Below are 26,371 nucleotides of genomic sequence, written 5' to 3' on the forward strand. Positions count from 1 at the left end.
TTGTGGTAGACAAAAATCCCTTTCCATTAACATGAGTCAAATGTTTAATACTTCTTTGAGGTCCTAGAAATGTTTATAAATGCCATTGACTCTTTCTCTAGAAAACCCCTCATAGTCACAAAATGGTACCCAAGTTTTCATATTTCATGGATCTAGGCAATACGAAACTTGCCTTAGTGCAGGTGGCTGGAATCACAGGGTCTGACCAGGTGGCTCTGACAGGAACTCAGGGGAGGCAGAAATGCCAGCCCTCCCATTCTTCCCACACACTGCCTCCCTGTTTAGCAGCCTCCTATTTAATAAAATCACTGCTGAGTGAGCATGACTCAGTTCCCCTGCCCTTTAAAGCCACCATGGCATCTGCTGAAGAACATACATGGGCTGCTAACACAGGGCCCATCTGAAGGCTCTGTCTTCTTGGATGATAATGACACGTCCTCCTCAAACAGAATTTTGTGGCCAAGGCCTCTTGACGAGAACCAGTCTTATCTGCCTAGAAAAAGCAAGCAAGTCAGACACATGCAATAACATTTATTATCCAGAAATGTCCTGACTCCGGGCATTTTAAGCCATGCACCAGACGGTAGTGAATTAGAGCCAGGAAGCTCCATTATTTCCAGGAGGTCTGTTTTGACTCCATGTCTGTCTTGTACTAGACAGTAGCCTCCTGCAACCTGGGCCTTCAAGACCCTGGATTTTGACCATTCCTCTAGCAGGGACAGAGCAGAGGTCTGGTCATGGTATGGGGCAATGTGTGTAGAAGGGATGAAAATGGGATTCATAAAAGCAGCTCCCATCTAGGTTCCTTTTTCTGCCTGAATTCACCTTTTTTTGCTGGAAATTGGCAAGTGTATTTGGAAAATATTTGACCTACATGATAATCTGTCATGTAATACGACAACTTTCTAACTACTACAACCCTTTCAAAAGACAAAGTGGGGGGGAGGGTCTAAGGAAAATGTGGCCTCCTCTGGTAACCCTGCTTTATCAGATACATCCTGTGACACAAAAGCAAGTACCCTCTTAGACCAAGCTTCACCTAGAAGCTCATCCATTATTCCTATTCCACTCCACCAATCTTTACAGAATAATCACGTGCAGAAGATTTCATAGGAGGCCCTGCAGACTCAAAGACAGCCGAGGCCATAAGAGCAGTTGCTCCTAAGAAAATAGAGACCACCAGCAGTGGAGTAAAACAGTCTGACCCGATGGGCTCCTTGAAGATGCACATGGTAATGAAGTGGCCTTGACAAGATGGGGAGGGACAATGAAAAGGAGGGGCAATATTTTTAGTGGACCTTAAAGCATAAAAAGGCAAAAGTGTGGGGGGGGGGGCGGTGTTCAGACAGACTTGTAAGCTTGGGAAAGGCTAGCAACTTCATATTCTGGGATGGAATTGGGAAAAAGAAATGGCTGAAAGTGAGTGACAGAAAGTGAGGCGAAAATGTAACTGGGTCAATGTTTTGTCAAGGATTTTTTTTCTTTTTTGCCAGTTGTGGGGCTTGATCTCAGGGCCTGAGCAATGTCCTTGGACTTTTCTCAAGGGTAGAGCTCTACCACTTGAGCCACAGCACCACTTACAGCTTTTTCCTATGTATGTGATACCGAGGAATTGAACCGGGGTCTCTGTGCATGCTAGGCAAGCACTCTACCTCTAGGCCAAACTCCTGGCCTGTTGAGGATTTTGAAAATTAGATTTAAATTTTTTTTTTGGCTAGGCACCGGTGACTCACACTTATAATTCTAGTTACTGAGGGGGCTGAGATCTGAAGAGCAGGTCTTATCTTCACTTAATCATCAACAACAACAACAAAAGCCTAAAGAAGAGCTGTGGTTCAAGCGATAGAACGTTTGGACTAGAGCAAAAAAAATAAAAATAAAAAAAAACTCAGGGTCAGGGTCCAGGCCCTGAGTTCAAGCCCCAGGACCAGCACCAAAACAAACAAATGAACAACAAAAAATAACTCCCCTCCCTACATCCACCCCCCCAATCCAAGCAACAGGTGGCTAGAAATGTCACTGGGAGAGTGGCTTAGCAAACTGACTCTGCTTATAAAGGGAGTAAGTGCAAGACAAAAGGAAGTGCTATGACTGTTCAAAAAAAAAAAAAAAAAAGAAGCAGGCAGGCAGTCAGAGTAGCCTACAACAGAGGACAGGAGGACCGGCAAGACAGGGCGAAACAGAGGGCTATCATTGCCCTGAGCATATGTGCATCTTAATGAAGAGAAGAGCACTCAGGGGAGCACTGAGTGACCCTGATACACAAGAGATGAGAGGACAAAGCTTACCAAGAAATCAGTATGAAGTTCTAATGGCAGGAATATTTGGTTTCAAGTATTATCTCCAACAGAAAATAAATCATCTACAAAGATGTGATCTCTGAAGAACTGAAAAGATAGTACTGAATTTTCTTTCCATGAATGTGCTCTAGGATACTGCTGGAATTTATAAGCAATACACTTATTATGGGTCCTGGAGCAGGGGTGCTACCTGGGGGTTAGGCGTAGGGGTAGAGATTCTAAACCCAATTTGTTTTTCTTTTCTTCAAGCCCAATATAGCTAGGTATATAAATTAGGTATTTTCAGGGTAGAACTGAGATCAGAAAGCTTTGAGGATTAAGACTAGGGAACAGAGTGTGGCTCCCTAAAGAGAACACCAGAAAACATCTGGAGATACCTGAAAATACGCAGACAGACTAGGCCTTCTGACTCCACACAAGGGCTCTTTATACTTGTGGAAGACAATATTTTGGGCAAGCCCCTTCTTGAGTCTCCTTTCTGGAAGTAGGAGAATTAAATTGGAGAATGTCTACAGCTTCCCCAGGAAGCACTGGAGGCCAAGGCCAAGGGGATGCATTTTTTTCCCTAGGCAATGGTCTGCCTTGGCAAAACAATAGCTTCAGGATCAACTTCAAGTCCAAAGCACAACCTGGAGTATACTAGGTCCATGCCCAACAGGTAGCTTTCTTCTTAAGGTCTCAGCAGAATAAACTAAAAGGCTTGCTTGATGTTTTGGTTCTTTAATTCTACCTCATGATTGAAAACAGCTTTTCCCATGAAGACAGACTGCCTGCCTATCGTGGAAGCTCCCGCTTTGTTTCCACCTTACCTCTTCCTTTGAGTAGATGCTAACCCCACAGGGTCGTGGGGTAACCATTTCCTTCTAAACATGCTCTCTTAGGAGGTCCCATTTCTCAGTCAGATTCCTCATATATAAGAATCACTCCAGATCAGAATCCTCTCCTTGTTTCAACCCTTGCCTCCTGAAATGCCTCTGACCTCTCAGTAAGATCTTCGTCTAACTTCACTTTCTGCATTTGCTTTACATAACTACTATCATCTCCTGATAGCTGAGAAGCCCTTCTAGAACATGTGCCCACATAGTACAGTGGTTGGCTCCCAAAACTCTGGCACAGAGCTCCTATACAAGAGAAAGACTCTCCTGAGGGTTTAGCTCCTTGCAACATTCACTCCCAAAGCTCTGAAATTGCTCCTTATCCTAAGTACCACACTATTTAGGTGCCAGGAGTCTCACAGGCTACTTTGTAAAATATAATAAAATGACTTTTCCTTGGGCCTGGCTTACTGTAAGCACTGTAGAAATAAACTAAGTTTTCAAGTTGAGGAAGTATTTCAAGAGGAGCTTTGCTTTGCTTCATTTTCTCCTGGCCCACAGTGCTCTGTAAGTACAGAGATGCTGTTAACTGCAAGAGTTTTCACAATTGTAATTTGAGATCATCTCAGTTTATGAAAATATCTTGTTGAGTAAAACTTCAAAACCGTATAATTTCTGGCGGAAATGACCCATTTTAAAACTCCTATCTATCAGTACTGATGATAAATTAGTTACTCATTTCCTCCTTGGTTTACACGCTACTGAACCTACCTCCCAGGCATGAAAACAAGCAAGATGCTATAAGCCAATGCACTGGTTTACTAGAGGCACATACACGAACACACACACACTCAAATACACATACACACACACAGAGTCATACAAATGTGTACATAAGCTACTTCATGAACTCATATGCACTAGCATATAGGCACACACATATGCCTTTTAGAAGCTCACACTCTTACATACTCATATGCTGTGAGTGAGTGTGCTTTCTCCTTAGCCCGGAAAAGCTTTTTAAGAAGTTCAAAGCCTAGACTGGGTGCTGGTGGCTCAAGCCTGTAAACCTATTCAGGAAGCTGATATCTGAGGATCACAGTTTGAAGACAGCCCATGCAGGAAACTGTGAGACTCTTATCTCCAATTAACCCCCAAAACTAGAAGCAGAGCTGTGGTTGAAGTGGTAGAATACTATCTTTCAGCACAAAATCTCAGAGACAGTGTTCAGGCCTTGAAGTCAAGCCCCAGGACTAGCATCCATACAACACACCCACACACCCACACACACACCCACACACACCCACACACACACACACACACACACACACACACACACACACACTAAAAACCCGAGCTTCATCACCAGGCAAAGAAAACATGGCACACGGTATTATCTGGGAAATGTTCCATGAGTATGTTCTGTGTGTACATATCAAGAACTTTCCACACTCTTACTCTGCAACCTTTTCCATCAGTTTAGACAAATATTGTTCAAAGAAGTAAACGCAAGAGGGAAGTAAGCCAAACTCTCAAAGGAAATTAGGATGAATTTAGAAAAGGAGATGTTCATGTGTTTAGATATGGACAAGTCACAGTAGGTAACATCTGGCCATGCATAAAGTACCAAATTTGGCCCCACTGCAATCACCCCAACTATTCACTTACAAATGTCCTTTCTTTTTGGTCCACAAAGACCTAATAGGAATTGTACAGAAATTAATTGCAATTAAAGAAAGGAACAGTTTGGGATTAGAGACCATCCACTTCATGTGCTTTTCTTTATCTTGCCTTACTTGATGCTTCGCATAGTGAGAACAAATGACTGGGGCCCTGCAGTGTCACCCTCTAACTCTGACAGTCAGGAGAATAATATCCAAATGTTCCACAGAAGCGCTCAGCTCGGCTCTTCTGTCTGTCTAGGGTTCTAAAATGAGGGAACAACATTGCCTGGCGATGGTGGTAGTGTGATGGAAGCCGACAGTGAACACTACAGCACATGTCTGACATTTTTTTTAAAGCACTGGCTATAAATAATTCTTCACTTCTCATCACAGATTTACAAAATAGGTCTGTGAGTATCCTCACATTCTCAATGAGGAAATGGAGGCACAGGAAGCAAAGTAATTAGCTTAAGCTAGTAAATGGTGGAATGGGGAACCCGAGGACTTGTGGTATTTGACACAAGTTACACGCTCTGTTGGACCACCATCTTTGGCAAGCATGGCTGAAGTCCATTCCCTTGTAAAGACGACCCAATATGCTGAGTCGTCTAATACAGTTTAATACATTTACATCATGCTTTCTTAGTCTCAAGTGACATTTTTCCAAGTTTAACAAACAAATGATAATATGGCTGCGATAGGCTTGTACTTGGTATTAGAACTTTCCATAAAAGGAGAAAAAGATACTGTGGGCCAAGAAGAAATAAAACCAGACTTCATGTTAGATATCTCAAAGTAAAATCAAGGTCAAAATCTTTGATAGTTATATTCATACATGTCTCTTCAGGCTTAGACCATGAGGCAGGCTTCCCTGAGACAACATGATGTATGCTATTCTAGTAACAGAAAAGCAAGTTTCAGAGCATGCCTCCTCCTCTCTTTTATCTCAGAATTGTTTTCATGGGGGTTTTGCTTGTTCAGATTTATTTTCTCCTGTGCATAAAGATTCTCTATCAGATTAATGTTCTCAGGTGGTAGCCCAGTCAGCAGCCAGAATAAGTTAGCATAATTCAGTTATACAAGGTTAACAGGAAGCAGGGTGCTTCTTGGGGAGAAGGGGGCGGTGATGTGATCCTTGCAAAAGTGGATTCAACAACTCACCTTAGGCTTAAATGCAATGACTTTCAGAACCATCTCCACGGTGAAGACCCCAGTGAAGACCATGTTCAGAATGTCCATGGCATCGTTGAACATCTTGGACTGCTCGTAGTGCTGTGGACGAAGGGAGAGGCACAGTTCCCAGACTCCCTGCGACCTCACTCCCTTACACACACCCCTGTGAGCACCCCTCCATGCTTTAGCACCTTCTCCCCATGGTTTGATAAGAGCTACAGGGTCACATGGTGAACTCCCACAAAGTAGAGGGGGGTCTGTGACAAGATGAGGATGATTGGATGATGGAGGGAAAAAGGGGAAACAAACAGATCTATTCTCTCTGCTCAGGAAAACAAAGATCCATCCTTTCTTCTGGCAGGACTTATAGTCAGGCCCTTGACTAAGGCATGATATAGATACCACCAAAATCTTCATGAATAAAGGTAGAAATGGGGCAGGATTTTATGCTATTTAAGTCTATGTTTAGTAAACAGTGGTATTTGACATTGTAAGTTCTCCTTTGCATTCATAGAGAATTCTTCAGGGAAAAAAAAAAGCCAGAAAATGTATCCCTGTCTGTAGACATGTATCCCAGACAGCAGTGAGGGCTGCTTTGATCTGCTCAAGCACTTTAGGTCCAAGAAAAATCTGGATCTAGACCTTGGCCTTTGCTTTATGGCCTACAAAACCTCTGAACACATTCACGTTCTGGAATCTGACTTGGCTGATTCAAGCGAGAGACATTCCTTGCTCCAAAGCCAGCAAGAAGCAACAGTAATCCTGATCAAACTCAATATTTCACTGCCATACTGGGACTGCTTTGAGGTCCAGGAATGTGACTTAGGTTTTATAAACAGTCCAATATAAACTTTTTTTTTTAAATCTGAGGAAAGGTTGATAAGATTTCTCCATTTACCAGTAAATTTACCAGAAAATTTAAATACCTTTCCAAGAACTGGTAACTTTTCCACCCAGCTGGTGGGGAGTGAAAGTAAGGACTGAAGTGACTGCTTGTAGAACTCCTAAGCCTGGGTCCTCAATTTCTGCCTGGCTGCAGAAGGCCCATAGGGAACTGAATGCCACAGGCTGGCTCCATAGGATTTTCATATACCATCTGCTGTACAAACTGCCTCAAAGGAATGATCAGAAATATCTACCAGGACAATGTTCAGCCAGAATGGGGCTTCTGGCCATGCTTTTGCTGGAACTCATCAGAAAATCAAGCCCATTCTTGTGTAAGAGAGCAGTCCACCCTCAGAATCTTGGGTACAGGGCTGCACAGAATGCCCAGACTTGGTTCCCACAGCTGTCACCATTTTTACCTGCATGGCCAAGCAGAGTGTGTTGAGCATGATGAGGACAAACATCATGTATTCGAAAGGCGAAGAGTTCACCACGTACCAGAATTTGTACTGGTAGGGGTTTTTGGGGATGTATCTCCTCAAGGGACGTGCTTTCAAGGCGTATTCCACACACTGACGCTGCAATAGCAGAAAAGGGAAAATGTGGGGTTCTGAGTACTTCTAGGGAAGTAACATACCACAGTTAGCTGCCCAGCCAGAGCTCATTCCAACCTCTTGGGAGGGGACCGAGGGCAATGTAAAAATGACACAAGCAACCTCCCTGGAACCACTTAGACACTCAAGGTCCACCATATGTTAGCATCCCTGCTCCTCATGTCAATCTCCGGGAAATTCAATGATTTTTATAATAATTTTGCTTACCAAAACTAAACCCAGAAGGCTGGGCATGATGCCTCACGTCTGTAATACCAGTGTGTGGGGTGATGTAGATAGAAGGCAAGCCCAAGTGGGAAAGGTAGTGAAACCCCCTTCTGAAGAATAAAGTCACCTTGGTGTGGTGCCAGGTATCTGTAATTACCAGCTCTCCAGGAGAGAGCTGTAGAAGGCCTGTGATCTAAGGCCAACTTGGGCAAAAATCATGACATCCTATCTGAAAAATAAATTAATGGTAAAAGGACTGGGGCGTAGAAAGTGCAAGGCCCTGCGTTTCTTTATTACCACAAACAGAAGGGCAGCTAGAGTTTTTGCTGAAGTCCTACAATATTTAACATATAAGTAGAGGAGTAAGGACTTGGCCCAGGCCTTGTCACTGCCTTTTCTTTCTACCAGTGGACCATGCCTATGTGTCTGTCCCAGGAGAGGTAGCCAGCTGCCAAAAGGCATACATTCTTCAAGGACCAGAGGGTCAAGGCTAACTTCCTGGGATGGGCAGCGCCTTGGCTGCTCAGATGGATCCACATAAGATGCCTCTCTGAAGGCTGGATGAGTTAGCCATTGATACCTTATGGCAAGTTGTCAATGTGACTCTCTAGGAGATGGAGTCTCAGGAGCTTGACACGCTCATTTCAGAATTCTCAGGAGAGGGTAATAATGGCTGGACCAAGGCTGAGTGAAGAAAGGTTAACTGGAGTACTGTCTTTCCCTCTCTTGCTGGAGATGGAGAAGGGTCAGTCCTCTAGAACAAGCCCTGAGAGCTTTCAGCTTGCTCATTCTCAAGTCCCTAGTCCTGTCCCACTCTCTTCCTTTGACTCTATAGTATATAGTGTATAGTATAGTGCTGGCCCTGCCTGGATTGTTTTGACCCTACCACCAATCTTGTCTTCCTTTAGAGGAGAAATGGCTGGGCCAAGTCTCCTTGGATTGTCACTGGTGGATCTGCAAGTATATCCTTACAACTCTCGGGGAAGTCCTCCTGCAAACCAAACCACCAGTGCACAGTGCATCCTCATGATTCCCATGAAACTGCTGTTCCCCGGGTCACATTTATGTCAGGTCACCTCAGGAAGCCCCAGCTGTAAGATCAGACTCACATATTATGTCACCTTGTCACCATCAAAGCAGAGATATTACTGATAGAGGGCTGAGAAAAGCTCTTAGAACAGACTCTAAATCTCAGCCACTCTTCTAGAGTTCAAAGGATCTTCCAAGAAGCAATGCCTTAATGCTCTTAATGCTCTTAATTTAGAGATAATGGAATAAGAGTAAGGATGGACCTAATATCCCAGAACAGATACAGGAAGAGTAGTACCAAAGAGGTCCTGGGTTTCTTGCATTACCACACGCTCACAAAGCCTGTGCTTCTACCAGACTGGCCAAAACAAGGTGCTAGATCGAGAAAGAATGATGTAAGGGAAACTTCAGTCCCCATTTCAATGTTTCCAACTTTCCCTGTTCTGTTAGAGGGTTGTTCCTCCTAAGTCAGCAATTCTTGACCAGGGACCATCCAGAAGATGTCTGGAAATGTGGGGAAATATCAGGCTGTCACTACCAGATAAAAGGGGGTGCAACTGGCATCTGGTGAGCAGAGGGTTGAGATGGTTAATCAGCATCCACAACCCTGGAAATGTAACAAGAACTATCCAGCCCACATCATCAAGAGTGTCAAGGTGATGAAAATCTGCCATGTGCAGGCACTAAAGAGTCTTCAGCAGGAACTGTAGAAATAAAACCCCACCAGACTCTGAGCCATCTCTAGTGGATCATGGCCAAAGATTCTCTGACTTCTTACCAACAGGCCTGGGGATGAGTTTCACAATCACAGTTTATTCTGTATGAAGCTGGAGACTGAACCAAGGACATGTTAGGTGAGCACGGCATCACTGAGCTGCAACCCTAGACCTTCATTATCTCTGGGGACCTAACTCTCCACAGGGAGACTCAATGCCACTTAGCATGTGCTCTGCTTGGGGCCCGGGGCTGCCCACATGGATACCCTTCTCTGTGTGGAGGGAAAACAGTGGGAAGATCTGCTCTTTTTCAAGGAAAGAAGCACAAACGTTATGTGATTTTAACCTGATTTTTATCCAGCTCACAGTTCTTATACTCTTTTTCTCCCTGCTCCTGAAATGTAACGATGACAAAGCCCACAAAAATGTTCATCATGAAGAAAGCAACAATGATGATGTAGATGATGAAGAAGATGGAGATCTCCACGCGGTAGTTGTAGACTGGGCCAACATTCTCTCCGTTGGAGTCGATGGCTTTATATAGCAGCCTGGAAGGCAGAAAAACAGAGTGAGGATCCTCAACCCCTCTGGGTCACAAGGCCCAGCCCACTGTTCTGTAAGCTCTGGAGTTCTTTTGAACGCCTCTCGTGAACACTGGTTGTTAACCCCTCATGGGATGCCCACCAATGCCTCTGGACACAGCCAGGTCCTCCACAGCCTCAGGCCCAGACAGCTGGCACTAGAGGAAGGGAAACCTGGGATATAACCATTGAGGGACTGTTCTGAGGACTGAAAACAAAAGCTTGGATGAGTTTTCAAAGACATTCTCTTCTATTCAGAGAAAAAAAAGAGCAGAAGTGCAGTGGCTAAAATGTATTTGAACTAAAAACTATCCAGGCTGACAAAAAGTTCTTTAAGAGAAGTTCCTTCAACTGAAATACCTATTAAAAGTGTATGTCCAACAGAATTATTGACAAAAGGATGAAATCACTATAACGTTCTCAGTTGACTTTCCCTCTGATGTAGATTTAACCCATTACATCTATAGTGATAATCATATTCTATGCACTTTCAGAGAGGTATCTAGGTTCCAGATCACACTCCACAGAGGCAGAGTTGGGATCTTAGCTCAGGCCCTCCAAACCCAGAATCTCAGATGGATTCATTTCTTCTTAGCTTCCTATGGGCTTGCTAAAACAGTGTCTAAAACCTTGGCACTACATCAAAGCCTCTTCAGAGTAAAGTTCTTACTCTTGGCCTCTTCTCCTAGGGACAATTTCCCAATGAGTAAGCCACACTCAACCATCACTTTTGCGCCACAAAAGCTTCTAGAAATAGCTCTTATAGGCACACCACATGTGCTCTGTAGTTCCTCTAGGAACAGGGGACATGAAGGGGAATGACAAAGGAATGAGACTCCTTTGCCTTCTACTTTCTTTCTGCTCTGCATGCTTCACTCATCATCACCCTAGCCATTTTTCTAGTTACTTCTGCCATCTAGGACACATCAGAACTCCTGTCCAGTTTGACTACCTTACATACTTACTGGATTTAAGCTTTGCAGGGAGCAATCTTGTCCTTGTACTATTTGTTTCTTCCATAGGGCCTAGCATGTTGCATGGAGCCTGCATCACACATATACTTTATGAATGAATATGTAAGTGCCTTTATTGAAGAAATGATACATGGTAACCGTCTACACCTGACAGATAGTAGTGCTCAGGAAGTAAAAGAACAAATGGCTTGGGACACTATAGAGATACCTTATTAGGAACAGCAGAGAGGCAGCTTTAGTAAAACAGCTAGTGATGGGAGAGTGCAAATGTCTCATGACTCTCTAGTCCCATTCAGAGCTGCTGCTAAGGTCCTATACCAGCCCTGCTTCAAATCTGAGCGTGCTATTAGTGGACCACAGAAGCCACTCACTCATCTGCCTATTCAGATGGAAGAGTCACTTGGCTAAGAAGTGGCCCAAAGTTAGTCACATTAGCAAGCCTGCAACTGTGAAGAAGGAAAACAGGGCTCATTCCCTGGGGAAGGACTCAGCCCAGCGTCTCCCCGAGGAGCAGCAGGTAGCTCAATGGAAGACTGTGTTCTCTGTACTCACGCAGGCCAGCCCTCAAACGTGGAAACTGTGAAGAGTGCCATCATGGCGGAAAGGACGTTGTCAAAGTTGAAGTCACTGTTTTGCCAGATCCTCTCACGGACCACAGGGCTATCAACATCCCCATCCTTGTACAGGATGAAAAGCCCCCTAGAGAAGAAAAGAAGCTCTGGTCAAGCTGGCTTCACAGGTGGTAGGTAGCAGAAGCATGAAGATAGTCCCGCGGCCCCAGTCCCACCTTCAGAACATCCCTCGCACTCTCCGCCAAGTCACACACTTGAGCAGGACACAGGCAGAGCTGCTCACACAGAAACTTTGCCCTCCTCACATTAAATCTGTTCTGCCATTCAAACAATCGTTGAATAGTGATTACTGCACAGTGTATTCTCCAGAACAGCTATGAGACACCTGGCATGTCTGCCAACAAATGCAAGCTTCCAAACTGTATGTTGTATTCACGGCAAACAGGCTCAAAGTATACGCTGGAAAATTAAAGCTATGGCCATGAGGAATTCCATGAGCTCTGGGAAATAGGCCAGATGTACTCTTAGTTTTCATCAAATCTCCTTCCATACTAGTAACATTCCCAAGTTCTTCCCCAAAAGAATCCTGGAAGAACTGTTATATGATATTTCTTGCTGCACTTGACTTCTGGAAAGAACCCAGGAGGTAAAGTCTGTGATTGTTTCTTCACAGGTGAGGGAGCAGAGACTGGCGGGAAGGGTCAGCATCTCCACACTGCTGCTGCATGGCTTACCTATAGAGGGTGCTGTCGCCCAAAGCGCAGGTGAAAGGTTCCTCTGGAGCTACACAGCCACAGTCAATTTGTACCTTGTGCTCTATGACCACATCTTTTGCTTAAGGAAACCCCAAACCATGCATGGGGGAGTGGCAGCCAGACCTTGGTCATTATCTCTTAGGACAGAGTCACAGGTTCTATACAAGCTCCAAACAATGTTTCCATACCTGCCTCCATAGTCACTGGACATCTTCGCATGACATGCATAAATATGCCTGCCTTGCCTCTCCTTGGCCAGTCTCTGTGAGAAGAAATCTGACCAAAGTGAGGCTGAGAGTAACAAGGAGAGAGGAAGTCTAGAACGACTTCTGGAAGAGAAGAGTCAGCATGCTAATATCTTATGGATTATCATCCATAAGGATGTGAGGGGAGCTGCTACTTGGGACATTTCTTATTTCAGGGTCCTCTCCCTCTTTTATAAATTCTATACCCGATAGTAAAAAAACATCTGCCCATTCTTTGGGGATTATAAAAGCTCTGACATCAGACAGAGATGCTAGAAGTACACGACTTCACTAAATGCCATTGAATTATGCACTGAAAACAGTCGATTCTACCTTTGGTGAATTTCACCTCATTTTAGAAAACAAGAGAAAAAAAATCCCAAAACATTTATCTATCGAGGGATGAGATAAGCACACAAGTGCCATTTATTCCATGACTTAAACTTCTAAAATGCTAGCATGAATGATTCCTTCAAGTTTTCGAGTTATTCTTCCGAATTCTGTGCTCTGCTCTCAGGACACCCACCTGCATTCTTCGGGGTTACTTTTGGCTTCATCTGTGCAGCGGTAGAATTTGCCCTGGGTACAAAACAAATAGGTTGTCAAGCACAGGCTCTTCCTGACAGATACCAAGCCAGGGCTTGAGTGAATGCATGCACCCCTACCTTAAACAACTGGACCCCAATGCAGGCAAACATGAACTGGAGCAGGGTGGTAACAATCATGATGTTTCCAATGGTCCGGATGGCCACGAAGACACACTGAACGACGTGCTGGGGAGAGAAGTGCAAGGAGACGATGGGGCGGAGGTGGGGAGGGTTACTTTCTTTGGTTACTTTAGCTAGAAAGGTTGAAGTGACCCCAGCCCAGGGCTTCTGTTTTTCTGCACCCTTTCATACCAGCTTCCAACTGTGCAGGCCTTTGTGCTTTGTTTTCTGCTCCTGTGGTGAGGATCACTTCATAGTTGAGCCTGTCTTTGGTTTTCTTCTAAAGTAATTGGTTTACTTTTTAAAAACGCTAGCACTGCCTAGTGCATCGTCTTTTAGCCCCATCCCAACACCATATAGGACTTAGAAAACACAAATTCCTATGGATTTGTCTATGACCTGCCTGTAGAGATTTACAGTCAAAAAATACACATGAAGAAATACTACTGATGAAAAAGTAAAAAAAGTTGACCATAATGAAACATACTGAACAAAAATCAAATGAAAATTTAAAGGACACTAGGAAATGGCAAAAGTAGCTTAACTGGTGGAGGGAAAAACCCACTCTGAAATTCATCAGGCCCCAGCACAGCTCTAGTACAGAAGAGGCAGTGATGACAGGCCAAGTGTAACTCACACCAGCCCAACCAGAAGGATAGGAATCGATACCTTGAGTCCTTTGGCTCTGTTAATTGCTCTGAGTGGCCTCAGGACCCTTAAGACCCTCAAAATCTTCACTACAGAGATGGCACTGGATCTAAGAAAGAACAGAGGCAAGAAAGTGAGTGACAGACATTCTGGATGGATTTGTTATTTCACTTGATTTACATTTCTTTAATCTTGTCCATGAGGAACTGAGCTGATGCCTCTCTGGGATAGCAGTACAATCTTTTCTTTCCAACCCATGCTACACACAGCACCTCCTGAGCTGAGCCTATAGGCACCAAGAAGGCCCCATCTTAGATACACAGCTACCCTTGGTAGAAATGCAATTTATAAACATGCTTTGTTCTTTTTACTAAACATAAACACCAGGGTGTTCCTGGCCTTTAGGTTTCAGTTTGTGTTCAAGTTTGAAAACCTTTTGCAGTGTTTTGGTGATGAGCTTCTCTGGCCTTCAAAAAAGTGAAATCTGGCAGAAGATATGGCAATCACAGTCCTGAGCAGTATTTAAGACGAGTTAAACTCAGTGTGTTCAGCCCTAGGGGCCTTCTGTGAAGGGTGACCAGAAAGGTGACAGCCAGGGAGTCCCAAAGGGGGAGCCAGGAGTTAGCTGACAGAGGGGAGAGAGAGTCTTCAGATGACGGGAACAGTGCAAATAAAGGCACATATTTAATAGCTTATTTGCAGCACCTCACAGAGTTCGGTATGGTGGGGAACCCCCACATAGGAGGGGGCTGAAGAAGGCAGGTAGAGGCCTGGAATTGTTTGGGACTTATGAAGATACAGTGTAAATGTCCCAAGTGGAGACTACCAGGCTCCTTTTTCTGGGCATTAGTGAGAGGTAAGGAGGATAATTCCAGGCATGAGCCTTTGGTCCTTCCCAATTACCTTTAGCTGAAGGAAGGATGCTTGTGTGCATGTGTGCACACATGCAGTACTAATGACCAATTCCAGAAGAGGGGCTCAGAGGCCAGCAGGAAAGTGAGGCCACACCCAACATTCCTCATAGAACCTCTGCCTTCTCCCCACCTCCATCTGGCAATGACACACAGGCAAGGCTCTGCAATGGTCATTTCCCAGCAGACATCTCCAAATACCAGGGAGAGACCTCAGGTCCTAACATTCAACTCAGTTCCCTCCTAGCTGAAAAGTGTCAAAGGCTTTTCAAAAGGAAAGGCTGTACTATCTGTTGCCTCCTAGAAATTCAGGGGAGTCTTCATTATTTAGGAAGACAGGGGCCCTGAGGGGTCAAGTGCCTCCAGCTCTCCCTCTATAGAAGGGAAGCTGGGATCCAGAGGAGACACCCTCAGGCCTAGTTAGAGACCTTGGAGGAACTAGGACTAAAACCTGGCTTCTCCCTCCTAATTAATTCTCTCACCTTTGGCTTGAAACCAGTTTCACAGGGAGGAAAAGGACCTAACCTTGCAATGACTAAAAAGAAAAAAGGAAGCACAGGAAAATATGAATTACCCCATGGCTTTCTGGTATGGTTGTAAAATAAGCAATACTGGTTAAATAAACAATCATTCAAACAATGGCCAGTACTTATCAATTACATCAAAATTTCTCACACCATTTCATATATATTCCTAGATGTATGTGTTCATATTTGTGCTTGTATGTGTGCATATGTGCACGTGTGTGTGCACATACATACACACACACACAGACACATATACTATAGTGTACTTACTGGATCCCAAATGACACCAGAGACACCCCAACAACCAGCATATCCAGCAAATTAAAGTAGTTCCTGCAGAAAGCCCCTTTGTGCAGGAATGCTCCAAAAGTTGTCATCTATAAACAGAATCAAAGGTCATTTGCTGTTTTTTTTCCTCCCAGAGGCAAAGAAACTCAGGCTCTTCACAAAGTCTGAAGGCAAGTATGACAATTAAATGCAAGCTGGGCACCAGTAGTTCATGTCTATTATCCTACCTAATCAGGAGGCTGAGATCTGAGAACCATTGTTCAAAGTCAGTCCAGACAAATCTGAAAGACTCTTATCCCCAATTTACCAGCAAAAAGCCAGAAGTGGAAGAATACCAGCTGTGAGCTTAAAAAAGCCAAGTGAGAGCATGAGGTCCGATACTGGTACATAAAACAAACAATACTGAAGTATCGTAGGAAAATCAGAAACAGAAACATACACTAAAAGGGCTAAGCAAGCAAACAACTTTACTCAAAATAAAAACAGAAAAGAGGCAGCTGATTTCAGATACATTTTTAAGGAGACCAATTTCAACTTGATTACTACAATGACAGACCTCACATATGAACACATCACTGGCTGGACTAAAGAAACTGTCTCAGGACAGACTACACACAACTACATTTGTGATCCTGTCAACACTGACAGATGACTCGGTTTCCCTCACAAAAAGCTGGTCTGGCCTATCAGAGGCCCCAGGTATACTCTACATGGTTCCAATTCTGCTCTCCTAGTAGAGGCAAGAAAAGCCTGAGACTCTAGCACTGAAAGGCTCTATTTGCGTCGAAATGTGCGTTTCCATGAAGGACTCTTCTGACTGCTCCTAGATCTTTTAACTATCTACTGGTTTCAGTTTCTCCAAATCCGCTACTCTAGCAAAAGCCAGGTGTGGTGAGAAAGCTGTTGTGCGACATCTCTCTGCCGTTCTTGCCCATACCTCGGGCTGAAGCATATACTTTGGGTATTCCACCGAGTCTGGTAAAGAAGTTCCCCAGAGTCAAAACAGAATAACAGTCATTTCACAATTTTGCAGGGGAAAACAAAAGGTGAGTTCAGTTGAGGAAAGGCATAGTTGGGAAATACTATTCCGAATCTGAGAATATTGCCAACGTTGAACTTTTTTGGCATAAAGAAAGAAAAAGTTAATTTTCCAAAATTTACGCAAATGAGCAAATATCTTTTCAAATCACCCTGAGCCAGCATTTCAGATGTTAAGTAATTCGAGGGGAAGCTCTGTTCTCTATTTTCTGGATCCTTCTTATTTTAGATTATTTTTTCCATTTTCTAAAATACCTTCAAAATGAAGAATGACTTAGGAGATTAAAGCCAAATCTAAAGAAATGAAAAAGTAATAACCATTTTTCTCGCTCTAAAATAACCCAGGATCTCATTTTTTCCCCAAAGCTCAAGAGTAACTTAACAACTTAAAAGACAAAAAGTAAAATACAACCTCAATTAATCAGGCTTATGGATAAAGTAGAACACTTCCCCATTAAGCTGTTACAGTGAGTGACCAAATAAGAAAGCAAGGCTAGAGTTGATGCCAGAGAGAATGCTGGCCGACCACCCATGTGCTCTGCAGCACAGGTTTTACCACCAAGCCCCCTCAGTTACCATCTGGCCACTGTCCCCTTGCACAACTCTAACTCAGAGCAGACTGGCAACCAGATTCACTGCCTTACATTTAGACAAGAAAATGAACCCAGGTTTAAACAGATGTTGACTGGTTGGATTTGAGCCAATTTAAAAAAGTAACAATAAAAGAAATCATTCCCTAGCCATGTTAATTGACGTTTCATTTACAGAAGATTTTGTGAAGAGCCCAAGTTCCAACAGACTGTTATTTTCCCTTAAAATGGCCTAAAGACAATTGTGATTTAAAGTCTTCACTTTTCAGCTTCTTCCTTCTAGCAGATGGTTGCTTTGACAATTTTCATGGGCCCTGTTCTTCCAGAACCGGCTCCTGGAGACTCTAAGCTCTCTGCTCCTGGTCTCCAGACCTCTGGGCATTTAAGAAGGGGCTCCCCAGTGGGAAGCATTCAGTACACAAACCGCATGCAGCACTGGCCACTGGTGGCTCATGAATGGGCAATGCATTCAGGTCACCCTGTCTGGAAGGGTGTTGTTCCTTCTCTTTGTGCAAATGCAAGCCCATCCATTAAAACACAGAAAGTATCGTAACAAAATGGACCCAAGTTATCTTGCAAATCCAGTTGCAAGAAAATAGTAGGTTAGTTACTATTTTAAGCCACTGAAAACAATGCAGTCAGAGAAACAAGAAGGGGAGACATTCCCTTCATAGGATAAATGTTTTTCCTCTGACCTTATGCCAGGAAGGGTAAAAGAAAGTTCACACAATAGATCTGTTGTCAGTGGACAAACTTAAGGAGATATTTTTTTCTCCCAAAAAAGGAGCAAAATATAATTCCAACTACTGTGAAGTTAAAGTAGCTCCTACATGCATTCAAAAGTGAAAAAGAAAGCAAAAACAAGATGGAATGGTCACAGAAAAAAATTCTTTGTTTAAAAAACATTCAGCTTAATCAAAGAAAAAAATTCAAAAGCACTACACGCTTCTTTCCTGTGTCTCACACACAAGAGTAGGCTCTTAAACACACTGCTGGATGCCTGTTACCTTCAAAACGATCTCAAATGCAAAAGTACCAGTGAAGACATAATCTGCATAACCTAGCATCTGGAAGGTAAGCAAAAAATGGCAACTATTATTGCTACAGCTGCTTTAGAGTAATGAGGATCAATGAAAGATGCCATTACCTTTAACAGGATTTCAACAGTGAAGATGGCTGTGAAAGCATAGTCAAAGTAACCCAGTATCTGCAAGGTACAACATGTGGAAATGAGAACAGGTAGCAGTACAAGCTGTGACAACCACCTGGCCAGAGGTGGAACCAACTGTGGTTTGAGACCCATTTTTCTTGAAAACTCTGACACTCCAGAGGCAGGGCAGAAATGCTCACCAAGGTTTATCTCTGTCCAATCACAACCTTTGTAACCAGCAAGGAGCACTGAAGACCCTTGCCTCTTTTAGCCAGCTGGCTTCTACAGCTTGTGCCCCGGACCAATAGGGGCTGATTTCTGGAAGTACTACATTAACAATCTTTCTTCTTTAGTGGGATACTTCTGTCAATGACTTGTGGGCCCTGATAAATTACAATTACACATATTTTGGTTAAATTTTTTTTTTGCCAGTCCTGTGGCTTGAGCTCAGGGCCTGGGCATTGTCCTTGGGCTTTCTCAAGGTTAGAGCTCTACCACTTGAACCACAGTACTACTTCTGGCATTTTTCTATGTATGCGGTACCGAGGAATCAAACCCGGGTTTTCATGCATGCTAGGCAAGCACTCTACCTCTAGGTTAAATTCCCAGCCCATATTTTGTTTTTGTTGTTGGGTTTTTTTTTTTTTGCCAGTCCTGGGCTTGAGCTCAGGGCCTGAGCACTATCCTTGGACTTTCTCAAGGCTAGAGCTCTACCACTTGAGCCTCAGCACCATTTCCAGCTTTTTTCTATGTATGTGGTACCGAGGAATCGAACCTGGGTCTTCATGCATGTTAGGCAAGCACTCTACCACTAGGCCAAACTCATGGCCCTCCAGCCCATATTTTGGGTTGTTAATTGTGCCCTGACTGAAGTACACTGCCATCTAGCTGAATTTCAGACTGGCAGAAGAACAAATAGTAGTGTATCCTCAGTGGTAGAACACTTTCTAGCATTGTCTTATTTTCTCCAGTATCACATAAAGAAAAAAAAAGATGTTAGCGGTATCAGAGCCAGAAATTTCCATGTGTCCCTTCAGAATTAGCCAGCCAGCTATTCCTTCCTCTTTGTGCTGGGCAGGCATGCTTGTACTACCTACCTTAAGCTAGGCATTGCATTATACCTAAGTCTACACTATCCTTTTTTTTTTTTTTAACCCCCTCAAAAGACAGACTGGCTTGGCTTTTAAAGTTCTCAGCATTTCTAGTACCCTACAGAGTCCATTCTGGAGTCTCTGTACTATTTCAGAACTATGGAAGCTAAGAGGCAGGGCAAGTCTAACTACCCCAGCAAGAACACTCACAAGGAGGGAACGGCATACCACTGCACCCACACTCGTTTCCATGGAACCTCAGATGTCAATGTTGGAAAGACTGTGGATATCATTCTGCTCTACTCTTTTCATTTAAGAGATGCAGATGCTGGAAATAGATGGGGGCACCAGCTCAGGCCACTCAGCCAGTCACAGCATTGTTGTGCAAGTTGGGAGACACTGTAGGGGATATGCTATTGCTCCTTCCCAGAAAGGCTGAGAAGAGCCAGCTCCTCTCAGAGAATGGCTCTTTCCCAGGGGACTCAACTGCCACCATGTTTGTTTCTAAATTTAACATTTTTGTATCATTGTGTTTCCTGGCCAATCAATGAAGGCATTTCCCATATATTATCAAGCTCTGCCACTGTCTCTTTATCCTCTTCTAGAACACAGTAAGATATGAATGTTGAAAACATCCAGCAGCCCACATCATTGCTGCCAAGCCTGCTTGGTGCCCAGGGTCCAATCTAAACATTTAGATTAAGTTCTCTTCTCCTTAGCTTCCCTTAGCTTTCTTTTCAATTAAGAATTCAGCTACTGCTAAAAGAAACACTGCAATATTTTAAGAGAAATACATACTTGCATGTACATTTATTAAAACAAACTGTAACAGTTTTGGGAAAAGCAGCAAGGAAACCAATTTGTGGAGGAGAGATTATAATAATAATAAAAGAAACACGAAGCTCTGATGTAAACTGTCAGGATGGAGACTGGACTCAGTGTTAGAGGCTTCTGTGCCTTTCCAATGTCTGGATCTCTAACAGAATCTTTGAGGACCGATGAAGACAGGCTCAACGCTTCCCCTGTTACACAGACCCTACCACATACCTCAGGAAAAGTATTTTTCCCCTTTACATCAGAATTCATGTCTTATCGCTGTCATAGATTTGGCCAATCACTTGGTGGGGGAAAAACAATATGAAGCCTTCTTGTTATGACAGAAAACTGGGTGCACTGCTCTGTTGATGGGTCTTAACTCTAAAGTCTCTTAGAACCTGAAACCTCCTACACTTGCTGGCCTCCTTTCTCCTGGAGGTGACAGTGATGAACTGTAACTGCACTGTGGGGACTAGGCCTGATGGCTATCAGACCGCAAGTTCTCTGAAGCTTGTCTGCTTTTGGAGTTTCCTCAGTCATGACTTGGCTAAACCCCTAAGATGGAGCTGTGAGAACAAGAACTTGTTTCAGCACAAGTTTCTTTCTAACTAAGCCATCTGTGGGTGCTACCATTAAGTTAGGAAACTGGTCAACAGTACAAAACTTATGCTTGTTTTTTTTTAACATAAACACATTCTGCCACCCCAAACCTCAAGTTCCTCCTCTCCTCTACTTTCATCCCATCATCTCCCTAACTTATACTTCTCCTCTGAAATGGAGGAAAATCCACTTGAGAGAAATCTTCCCAGATAACAACTTCTGGCCTTGTGGCTTGCCTGGATTCAAGCTTGCCTTCTTCTTGCTACCTGTTCCCCCTATGCCAAAATCTTGAGGGTGTGAGTGTGTATATCTGATGGGGAAGTGGAAACAGGGAACAAAACGTCAGCAGCAAGGAGCACAGGGGAGGAAAAGAGGAGTCCCTGTATGTATTACACGTCACTGTAGAGGACTGAAAATAAAGGTCAAAATAAATAATGTCATTCACATTTGTCTAGTAAGGGAAAAATGGTGACACTCACAATCTGGAAAACAGAACTAGAGGCACACTATCTTTAATCTCTTAGGACTCCTATAGCCTGTCCAGGGCATCTTCTGGCTAGGACAGGACAGTGCTCACCTCCAAGGAAGTCCCACCCACCTCTCCTGTCTCAGAGGCTTAGGCTTACAGTGTTCCGGAAGGAGTGGCTGCGGATGGGGTCCTCGGCAGCCAGGGCGGCACTGCTCAGCATGATGAAGACGAGGATGAGGTTGGTGAAGATGTGGTGGTTGATAAGCTTATGGCAGCCCACACGGATCCTATGGGGAAAACCAACACAGAGACACAGCAGGCTCAGACAAGGGCCCAGAAAGGCTTGAGGGGAGTTAGAAGTAGGAGGTCCCCATAGTGGTGACACAGCAGCAGGAGATGGCTGTCTCAGATGGACTGCCGATGACCTCCACCAAGGCAGGAAAGAGGTATCCACTGTCTGCACTGTTCACTCCATCAAGTCCATCACCAGCTGACCCTACATGGATATGGAAGAGTCAAGAAATGACCAGCTCTGTGCTGAGTGCTCCAGAGAGCCTTTTATCCAATCCTCACAAGTGGGGATCTCTGCCCTTCAAAATATGGGGAAAGTGAGGCGTACATAGCTGAGAGAATGTTAAGTGACACAGCTAGTGAAGACTAGAGGCTGATTTCCATTCTAGGTCTTTTTGATTCTCAAGTTTTTCACAACATGAAGCCTGGCAGCCTAATCTCCCTGTGTTAGAAAGCAAACTGTCAAGTTCAACTGAGGTTTCACTAAGAGTAACTCCACACCTAACTCCCTCTGCATAATGGTTCCAGAGCTAACTAAAGGCCTACCTTAGGAGGCAAACTCCCCAACAAGCACATCAATTACAGCAGCCATGCCTCCACCAATCACAGGCTGCCAACTATTCAGACAATGTTCAAATAAGGCACAGGCAGTGCCACAGCCAGTCAAGCTGTCTCTTTTCCTCTCTTCCCTCATCCATTCATAAATGCCGGGGGCCCAAATTGCAATGTTTTCCTACAAAGCTCTTCTGATTTCCAGGACTGTTTGATTTGTGGCTCATTCTTCGCTCAATTAAACTTGGTCAACTTTATCTGAAATTTTTAACATAAAGAATGAAACCAATTCCGTTTGTGTACTACAGGGGGATGTTTTAAAATAGATTGATGAAATCTGCCATCTAAAGATTTTTGTCAGGGCCTAGGTCCTGCCCTGTCCCTCAGCTTTTTTGTTCAAGGCTAACGCTCTACCATTTGAGCCATCATTCTATGTCTGGCTTTTTGGTTGTTGAATGGAGATAAAAGTCTCATGGACTTTCTTTCCTAGGCTGGCTTTGAACAGGGTCCTCAGATCTCAGCTTCCTGAGTAGTTAGTATTACTGTCATGAGTCATGCTCAGCAAAAGTCCTATTTTTTTCTTCATTAACGTTGATTTTTACATCATATTTTAAAAGACAGGTTTAACAAACCAGTATTCAAGAAGGGAATCTCTATTTAACAATCACTGGGACTTAGTATTTAGAACTTAATCAAAATTAAGCTAAGGGTTTATATGTCATAGAAACATGAATTTTAGAAAATAAAACATTATGTCTATAGAGTCATAGGTTTTTATATCTATATAGTTATGTTTATATTTCCATTACCATGTCCATAGCATTGGGTATGGAGATATTGAGTCCTCACTCTTGTACTCTTTGGATTTAATAGCCACATATTAAGGATACCATGTGGCTTTTGTTCCTTAGGTCTTGACTTGTCTCACTCAACATGATTTGCTCTAGATTCTTCCAGTTCCCTGCGAATGCCATTATTTTATCTTGTCTGTTGGCTATGTAGAATTCCATTGTGTATGTATGTATGTATGTATGTATATATATATATATCACATTTTCTGTATCCATTCATCTTCAGTACGGCATCTGGATTGTTTCTATCGCCTGGCTATTGTGAATGGTGCAGAGATGAACATAGCTGAGCAGGTATCCTTATCATATCTTGGGTTATGTGTTCAGGGTAGATGCCCAGAAGTGGTATGGTGGGATCATAGGGAAGGTCTATTTTCAGTTCTTTAAGAAACCTTCACACTGCTTTCCAGAGTGGCAGAACTAGTCTACATTCCCACCAGCAGTGCAGTAGGGTTCCTTTTTCTCCATAACCCTGCCAGCAACTGTCATTGTCTGAGTTCAAAATCTTGGCCATTCTTGTTGGGGGTAAGGTGATATCTTAGGATTGTTTTTATTTGCATTTCCTTTATGACCATAGATGATGAACATTTTCTCATATGCTTTTCTGCCATTTTAATCTCTTCTGATAAGTCTCTCTTTAGTTCCCTTGCCCACTTAGTAAATGGTTTATTGGGTTTGGGAGGATTAATTTCTTGAGTTCCCTGCAGATACTGGATATTAAGCATTTGTCAGATGTATTATTGGTGAATATTTTTTCCCAGTTGGTTGGCTGTCTCTACTTTTGCGACTATGTTTTTATCTGTACAGAAACTTTTTATTTTTAGATAGTCCCATTTATTGAATCTCTCTCCTATCTGTTGTGACCCTGGGATTCTGTTCGGGAATCTTTTGCCTGTGCCTATGAGTTCCAGTGTCTCTCCTACTTTATCATGTAGCAGTTTCATGGTTTCCGGTCTGATGTTGAGGTTTTTGATCCACTTTGAGTTAATGCTTGTGCAAAAGGCTAGGGTCAGTTTTTAGTTTTCTGCATTTGGCTGCCCAGTTTTGCCAGCACCAATAATTGAATAGACTGTGTTTGTTCCACTGTATATCTTTGGCTCCTTTGTCAAATACAAGTTGCCTATAGGTATGTGGTTCTATTTCTGGGTCTTCTATTCTGTTCCACTGATCTTCTGATCTGTTTTTGTGCCAATACTAAGCAATTTTTGTTATTATGGCTCTATAGTAGAGTTTGAAGTCTGGTATTGTAATACCTCCAGCATTGCTCATTTGCCTAGAATTGTTTTGGCCATTCTAGGTCTTTTCTTGCTCCATATGAATCTTTGGATTATATCTTCTATTTCAGTAAAGAATGTCTTTGGGATTTTGATGGGGATTGCATTGAATTTGTATATCCATTTTGGCAGTATAACCATTTTCACTATGTTGGTTCTCCCTAGCCATGAGCATGGGATATCTTTGCATTTCCTAGTGTCCTCTTTAATTTCTTTAATTAGGCTTTTGTAGTTTTCATTGAATAATTCCTTTACACTTTGGTTAAGTATATTCCTAAGTATTTTATTCTTTTGGGGACTATTACGAATGGGATCACTTTCTTGATTTGGCCTTCTGTTTGTGTATTGTTGGTGTACAAGGCTACTGACTTCTGAAAGTTAATTTTGTATCCTGCCACTTTGCTAAAGTAGTTTATTAATTCTAGAAGTTGGGGAGTGGAGTTTGTTGGGTCACTCAAGTACAGGATCATGTCATCTGCGAATAGGGATAGTTTAATTTCTTCTTTCCCTATGTGGATCCCTTTGATGTCCTTTTCTTGCCTTATTGCTCTCGCTAAGCCTTCCAGCACTATATTGAAGAGAAGTGGAGAGAGTGGGCATCCCTGTCTTGTTACTGATTTTAAGGTGAATGGTTCCAGTCTTTCACCATTTAGTATAATACTGGCTATACATTTTTCATATATGGCTTTAACTATTTTGAGGAATGTACCTCTTATTCCTATTTTTTCTAGTGCTTTCAATATGAATGCATGTTGTATTTTGTCAAAGGTCTTCTCGGTGTCCAGAGAAATTATCATATGATTCTTATCCTTAGCTCTATTGATGTGATGTATTACATTGATTGATTTGCGAATGTTAAACCAGTCTTGCATCTGTGGGATGAAGCCTACTTGGTCATAGTGTATGATTTTTTAAATTTGTTTCTGGATTCTGTTGGCTAATATTTTATTGAGGAGTTTTGCGTCTGTGTTCATTAGAGAGATAGGTCTGTAGTTTTCTTTTTTTGTTGGGTCTTTCCCTAGTTTGGGGATGAGAGTAATATTAGCTTCATAAAATGAATTTGGCCCTTAGCAAATCTTACCAAAAAAAGAAGAGAGCATACCGATATAAACAAAATCGCAGACGACAATGGTAAAATCACGACAGAAATTACCAAGATCCAGAATATCATGAGGGAATACTTCTTAAACCTTTACGCCAACGAATTTGAGAATCTAGAAGAAATGGACAAATTCCTAGCCAGAATTAACATACCCACACTGAACCAAGAAGAACTAACCCAACTAAACAGGCCTATTTCAAGCTCTGAAATAGAAATGGTAATAAGAGAACTTCCACCTAAGAAAAGCCCAGGGCCAGATGGATTCACAGCTGAATTCTATAAGGTCTTCAAAGCAGAGCTCACACCAATACTCCTGAAGCTCTTCAACGAAATTGAAAATGAAGGTTCTTTACCAAACTCATTCTATGAAGCCAGTATAACCCTCATTCCCAAACCAGACAGAGATTCATCAAAGAAAGAGAACTATAGACCTATTTCTTTGATGAACAGCGATGCAAAACTTCTCAACAAAATACTGGCAAACTGTCTACAACAACTCATTAAAAAATTATACACTATGATCAAATAGGATTCATCACAGGGAGGCAAAGCTGGTTCAACATAAGCAAATCAATTAACATCATTCAACACATCAACGGGAGCAAGGACAAAAATCACATGATTGTCTCAATAGATGCAGAAAAGGCATTTGACAAGATCCAACACCCCTTTATGTTAAAAGCTCTGGAGAAACTAGGAATTCATGGAACATTCCTCAATATAATAAAGGCTGTGTATGACAAACCCTCTGTAGTATTACACTTAATGGTGAAAAGCTAAAGCCATTCCCTCTAAAATCAGGAATGGACAAGGATGCCCACTCTCTCCACTCCTCTTTAACATAGTATTAGAATTCCTAGCCAATGCAATAAGGCAAGAAGCAAGCATAAAGGGGATCCAAGTAGGGAAAGAGGAAGTAAAACTATCCCTCTTTGC

The 26,371-nt window shown here is 42.9% G+C and overlaps 1 protein-coding gene across 6 annotated transcripts in view; it reads right to left on the reverse strand.

Moving 5' to 3' along the window:
* The window catches only part of Cacna1d (calcium voltage-gated channel subunit alpha1 D), a 333,084-nt gene that overhangs the window by 49,797 nt on the left and 256,916 nt on the right, over positions 1 to 26,371 (reverse strand). For all 6 annotated transcript variants that reach the window (XM_090320974.1, XM_090320966.1, XM_090320957.1 and 3 more), the window contains 10 exons: positions 21,523 to 21,652; positions 18,387 to 18,446; positions 15,594 to 15,700; positions 13,907 to 13,994; positions 13,196 to 13,303; positions 13,057 to 13,109; positions 11,511 to 11,657; positions 9,750 to 9,951; positions 7,257 to 7,415; positions 5,941 to 6,051 (listed from right to left, as the gene is read on the reverse strand). In XM_090320974.1, the coding sequence (XP_090177100.1) occupies positions 5,941 to 6,051; positions 7,257 to 7,415; positions 9,750 to 9,951; positions 11,511 to 11,657; positions 13,057 to 13,109; positions 13,196 to 13,303; positions 13,907 to 13,994; positions 15,594 to 15,700; positions 18,387 to 18,446; positions 21,523 to 21,652 (1,165 nt within the window). The remainder of the gene's footprint in view (positions 1 to 5,940; positions 6,052 to 7,256; positions 7,416 to 9,749; positions 9,952 to 11,510; positions 11,658 to 13,056; positions 13,110 to 13,195; positions 13,304 to 13,906; positions 13,995 to 15,593; positions 15,701 to 18,386; positions 18,447 to 21,522; positions 21,653 to 26,371) is intronic.

This window comes from Megascapheus bottae, chromosome 2, assembly GCF_031878675.1.
Source record: "Megascapheus bottae isolate mThoBot1 chromosome 2, mThoBot2.hap1, whole genome shotgun sequence".
Taxonomy (NCBI): domain Eukaryota; kingdom Metazoa; phylum Chordata; class Mammalia; order Rodentia; family Geomyidae; genus Megascapheus; species Megascapheus bottae.